Raw genomic sequence first — 5,771 nt, forward strand, 5'->3', positions numbered from 1 at the left:
AAATATGCTGGCAGGAAACATTGCATCTATCAGAGACCCGTTTACCAAAGTCTAGGTAAGTCATATATACAAAGGTTGCAGACAAGGTTTTTAAAATCAACATTTTCATGAAAAGCTTTGCCATTTAAAAAGAAAATGACAGAACTATTTTAATAATTAAACAGTGTTTATTTTTTAAGCCACAAGTGTGTCAAGCTGCCTTCAAGGATACATCACGCACCCATATATATAAAAGGGCTTCTAATCTTGTAGTCTTAACATATATATTAAAAGTCTGCCTTTCTACAGGGTTTCTGTGGGCCTGATTTTCATCCTAACAACCTTGAGGGAATAATCAGAGGCTCTAAACGGCATCCAGACCACCCCATTTTCGATCTCGTAGGGAGCATTGTATCTGGGATCGTAGTGGCCGCCCAGGTAGTAAATGCCGTTGAGGTTGGCCGCCTGGCAGCTGTTGTACCACCAGCCGCCCCCGTACACCTCTGCGCAGCTCTCCTCCCAGCGGTCCTGGTCCCTGTCAAAGGTGCTGAAGCGCATCTGGGCATGGGACGTGTATTGGGTGCCCTCCTCCAGCCAGCCGGCGATGAGCGCGTCCCCGGCAGTCCCCTCGTAGGAGGACACAGCAAGAGGGTAGCCCTCCGACTCAGACCCTACCTGTAGGATGTACTCTGCATACACAGCATTTCCATCCCAGTCCTCCAACTCTACACGAAGGACAGTCTTGTTCTGAGTTAGCAAGTGTAAGTATTCATTGCCCAGCCAGTATTCTCCTCGACCTTGGCCATCCACGCTTCCAAAACCTCTCTTGTAGTCTTGCCAGGTCCGGTTAAAATTCACTGATCCATCCATTCTCTGTTGGATCAATAGCCATCCTCCCAAGGTGGTCTCTTGGTCGCAATAAACTGACAAAACCTTATTGGATCCCGCTGGCTTGATTTTGAAAATGCCACTTTTGTCACCAAAAGTGTGTTTCTGGCGGATATCATCACAGTCTAAAAAAAAAAGTTGATCTGGTTTGACAGGAGTTATCAGTAAAATTTAATAAAAGGTTCACAGGAATCCAAGTAGCAATAGTTCTGAGGAAAATTTGTTTAACATGTCTTGGACTATGTTAGACATAGTGACAGGCAACATTAAAAGAATTCAGATATATTTTGCATACTTCTTAAACTGCAGATGACATTGTCATGTACTAACTGATCTATTAATAACACATTTTTCTTTTTGTTTTCGAGGTGGCAACAGACACCATTTTTTTCCTTTTTTTTTTTTTTTCTTTCATCACACTGACTTATGGCCATATCTAAAAAGAAAGTGTCAGTTTGATTATGGATCTCTCTGATGTATAAGTGTACCTTTCCCAGTGTCGACTGTCCTTTGAGTTATTTCTCTGTGTCTGAAGCTGCGGGCCCGCAAGTCTGGCATATCCTCTGCACTCTCATCATGCTGCACCCCACCTAGCTCCTTAGTTACATCACGGGTCTTTAGTGATTTGGTTTCAAAAGTGGAGCCTCCTTTGTTGAAACTAGAAGAGGAGCTGGTCACTACTTTGGAGTGACTTGCGCTGCTTGATGAGAATCCAGGTTGAAGGTGAAGTCTTCCAAAATCATCATCTTCCTCTTCTCCTATGTCTGTAAATCTGTCTTTTCCCCCTGAATGACTAGTTGTTCCACTACCTAAGTGACCACTGGCTGTGCCAGTTCCATAGCTGCCAGATGAAGTGCTGGCAGACCCACCAGTAAGCTTAGTAGTAGTAACTGAAGACCCAGGGGCAAAAAATGACCCTAGCTCAGGATAAAGCTTGTGTAATTCACTAACATGGTGCCTACTCCCTTCCCTTTCAAATTCTCCCATTCCTTGTAAATGGGAACAGTCTGAGCCATCAGAAGAAACTAGTTTTTCAACTACTTCTTCTCTAGGGCCATCGGGGCCACTGACAATTTTCCTAGTGACACTGGTGGTGCATCTATGGACAGTGGAGGTTCCATGTCCCAGACTAGGGCTGTCTCTCCCGTGCACAGAAGGAACTACTGCGCTAGGGTATGAAGGTCCATCTCCCCTGGATGGTGCTGTGTGATGCGCGCTATCGCCTCGGGAGGGACTTGCGTCTGTTTCTGATCTTTCTAATGTCATTTCCACCTGCCTGATGTCATTAATAAAGTTCAGAGCTTGCATTTCTGGTAGAGGCTTATGCTTAAAATGCTCAGGAACATCTACGTCCTTTATTGGCCTCATTTTCAGAATGCTCAGAGTAGTCGTTTGAATCTCTGGGTGTAAGTCGATGGAGTTGGCCTGGGTAAGCTGCTTCTGGATGTTGTCATAGGTTTCTTTGTCCACATGGTAATCAAAACTTTTAGCACAAGATCCTTTGCAAGCTCGTATCTTAATATCAATGTCCACCTACATAAACAGAGAGAAATAGCTTGATTAGGAAGCTTTCCTGACCTTCTCAAGCAAATGTATCCTGGAAATGGATTTGGGAAAGGTGGCAGGTGCACTGATACATGCCATCTACAGCTGAGTTTCTCCAAAGCTCAGTTTTGCAGTCTTCCTCTAGTTCATTTTCACCACAAATATGGTATGTGAGATAGCGCAAAGCAGGTGACATGGACAAGAAAGCTGTGGCATATTCCCAATTTCTGCTCCCTTTACTTCTCCAGGAATAAGGGAGTTTTCTTGGGTTTGCTGTGAGTACCGTGGATCTGGGTTTGCTCACTGAGGCCTGGTGGCAAAAATTGTCCCTCCCAGGAGTGGGGGAGTGAGTGCAAGTGCCGCAGAGCCTGTCAGGGCCTTGCTGAGAGACCCTTGTCCTGCAGGTCCCACTGCTTCCCATGCGGCAGGAAAAGAAAAATAAGCCCCACAGAAAGAGCAACTCATTCGGGAATTCCAAATAGCCAGATCCTGGGAGATTTTTTTTTTTTAATTCCATACAGAGCAATGCTCAGCCTGTATGTTTTAGTGGATAGACCCTGTTTCTGCAGACAGACTTTGGAAACAGTAGAAATGACACAGCAGTCACCTACCTCCAAGCGCTTCATCTCTGTCACCTGATCGTGGATGCTGTTTTGCAGAGCTTTAATTCTGTTTACTTGGGTGACAACTCTCTGCTTTAATGTCACAATTCTCCTTCTCAGTTCTGCTGACACACGACCATAATTCTCATCAAGCTCTGAAACACATCACCACCAGCATGTGTGATTTTTCTCTCTTAAGATAGTAGCATATTTTAAAATAAATAAATAAAACATGTTACTATTAAGAACATACTTCTTATTTTCTCATAATACTGAGCAGGTAAATTTACACTTGTTTTTACCAGTTAAAAGTCTCAAATTGTTCATTATTCTACTTTTGAATATAAAGTCCATTGCAATTTTTTTTCGCTAAATAATGCTTACACACAAAAACATGGAATTTTAGCAACAGTCAATAACACTGGGTGTGAGATACTTACGCTGGGCACTTTCCAGGTTTGGTTTTAGTACGTTTATGGTTTCCACAATTACCCGATTAGATGTTTTGTAGTTGTTCTGGTTATCTGCAAGCAGCTTCTTAATTTTGTCTATTCTGTGACTATAATCCTGGTCAGTCTCATCGATGAGTCCTTGCATTCTGCAGCCAGATGGGCATTTTGTGCCCTGAAATTGGAGGAGATACTCATTGAAATCTGAATGAGTATAGCTTTCTTAACATCATGTTTACCGATTTTGGGGGCATAATTGAAAACCCTTTTCAAAAACTATAGGGCAAGATCCTACTGCTTCTCTTCAGATATTTTCTCTGGTACCTCCAAGGGCTTTGCTGTGATTTAGAGCAGTTCATGTTGGGGCTGATTTGTATCGCTTGCCACTCTGCTAAGAGTGGTGCGAAGGAATTAGTGTTTACAGTAGAAGCTTGTGATAAGGGGATGGGACAAACAAGCCTTTAATTTTCCCTTTCCTCAGTGAAATAATAATAATTAAAAATAATAATAATAATAATAAATCCACAAAGGCTGCAGTAAAGATAACTCCATTGTCAAGTTTGGACAAGGATGCTGGAGGCCAACTTAGGTAAGCAAAATATTCCCCGGGGAAGCCAACGGCTCTCTCAACATTGAGGCGTCGCGGTGCTCACCCAGTCGTCATCGGCGCAGATGGGCCAGCTCTTGTCGCTGCGGCAGGCGGCCGGCGCCATTGGCAGAGACACGCGGGGGCCGCGCACCCCGCCGCCCTCCTTCTCAAAGGCGCTCTCGCCCGCCTGTGCCTGCGGGGAAGTTAGGTGGAGGTTAATGATACGAGATCGCAAGGAGGTGCAGCCCACACCAGCCAACCCCTACTCCGCAAAAATGAAGCATTAGCTTCATTTCCAAAGCTCAGGCATTTTGCAATTCCTGCATTTATCAACATTTGCTATTATATCCCTTGGTCCCTAATTTAATTCCGTTGCCTTCAGTCTGCACAGAACTGGGCTTGGAAGAATACATGCATAGGCTTGTCCCCTTCGTGTTTCCAGTTTCAATTGCAGTTATCTATCGGCTTGAAGCATGGTATCACCTGCCTTCAAGAGGAAGGGAGGTAATAGCATCAGCAATAAAATTAATAAGGATAACAGGATTGTACTGTGCTAATAGAAAGGAGGATAAATCCTGAGGTTTTCTTGCAACTTGAGAGGCTAAAGTACATGTATACAAACTAATCCCAACCCAAAACATTGTAGAGTCCTTGCTGTGTTGTTATTCAGCAAAGGAAAATACTCCCTTCTTCAAATGGTGAGGGAGACTTTGTCAGAACATGAGATGTAACTGGGTCTGACTGGTATCTTCTGCACACTTTATCTGCATTCCAAGCATCACAATTAATGTTTGAGAGGATTTGTGGTTAATTCTGAGACAGGTCTCCTAACCCTAGCCTTAGAGACAGATCTTCAGCCATCAGGAACCGGCACGGCACTGGTATGACTCCTAGATCCATGCTGGCTTCATTCATCCTGAGGATCTGAGCCAAGCAGTCACTAAAAGCAACAAGCTAAAGCTTTACTTTTACATAGTATTTAAAAGATCTGCTTTTATATAATCTTTACCTTTCTCAGCAGCATCAATAGCAGCAGTAAAACCACTTTTGTCATATCTGCTCCCTGTAATTCCTGTGATTTGTTAGAACACTTGTGTTCTACCTATTGCATCTACCCAATCAATAAACATTAAATAAATGTGCATTCTTCTAATCAGCAAGACATGAAAAGAATCAAGCAAACAAGCTCATACCCAGGCTATGCGGAGGCACAGAAACATGCAGAGAATCCTCATTGGTATCATCGTCGGGAGAAGAGCGACCAGAACTCTGCCTGAGAGAATGCTTTCCACCTGTCTTTTGGTGCAATTTAAACCTGAATGCAGAGCTGAGATTAATCATTATGTCCTTTGTTGTTTGCAGACAAAACATGCCAGATGCCCCCAGGTTATTACCTAATGTCTCTTGCACAATTTACCGGAGTTATTTACTCCCGATGACCAACATGGGCAACGCCATGTGTTCCAGTAAAAAAATCTGCCTAAAACTTACTTTCTGGTAACTGGATGTTGAACTAGGGTGTATACAGGATCTAATAGGCTCCAGCTCAAAGACACATACTCTATGTTCTTGATATTTAGCCAATACAATCACAGAATCACAGAGTCACAGAATGGTTGAGGCTGGAAGGGACCTCTAGAGATCATCTAGTCCAACCCCCCTGCTCAAGCAGGAACACGTTGCACAGGGTGGCATCCAGGCAGGTTTTGAAGAGTCACT

The 5,771-nt window shown here is 43.6% G+C and overlaps 1 protein-coding gene across 1 annotated transcript; it reads right to left on the minus strand.

The window, feature by feature from the left end:
• Nucleotides 1–238: 238 nt before the first annotated feature.
• On the minus strand, nt 239–5,311 carry FGA (fibrinogen alpha chain). The gene is made up of 6 exons (XM_010220607.2): nt 5,246–5,311; nt 4,117–4,245; nt 3,455–3,638; nt 3,024–3,169; nt 1,356–2,400; nt 239–992 (listed from the first exon to the last, which is right to left on the minus strand). Exons 1-6 carry the CDS (start codon nt 5,294–5,296, stop codon nt 283–285), a joined length of 2,265 nt encoding a protein of 754 aa, XP_010218909.2. The 5' UTR covers nt 5,297–5,311; the 3' UTR covers nt 239–282.
• Nucleotides 5,312–5,771: the final 460 nt, after the last annotated feature.

Source organism: Tinamus guttatus, unplaced genomic scaffold (assembly GCF_059628265.1).
Source record: "Tinamus guttatus ecotype Peru unplaced genomic scaffold, ASM5962826v1 Tinamus_guttatus_pri_ptg000301l, whole genome shotgun sequence".
NCBI lineage: Eukaryota > Metazoa > Chordata > Aves > Tinamiformes > Tinamidae > Tinamus > Tinamus guttatus.

Bases quoted from the DNA above. Each gene is read 5' to 3' on its own strand.
- FGA (XM_010220607.2), bottom strand. From the start codon at position 5,296: ATGATACCAATGAGGATTCTCTGCATGTTTCTGTGCCTCCGCATAGCC. The intron at 3,639-4,116 runs GTGAGCACCGCG...CTCCAATTTCAG, and splicing joins TCTGCGCCGATGACGACTGG to GGCACAAAATGCCCATCTGG. The intron at 3,170-3,454 runs GTAAGTATCTCA...GATGTGTTTCAG, and splicing joins AAACCTGGAAAGTGCCCAGC to AGCTTGATGAGAATTATGGT.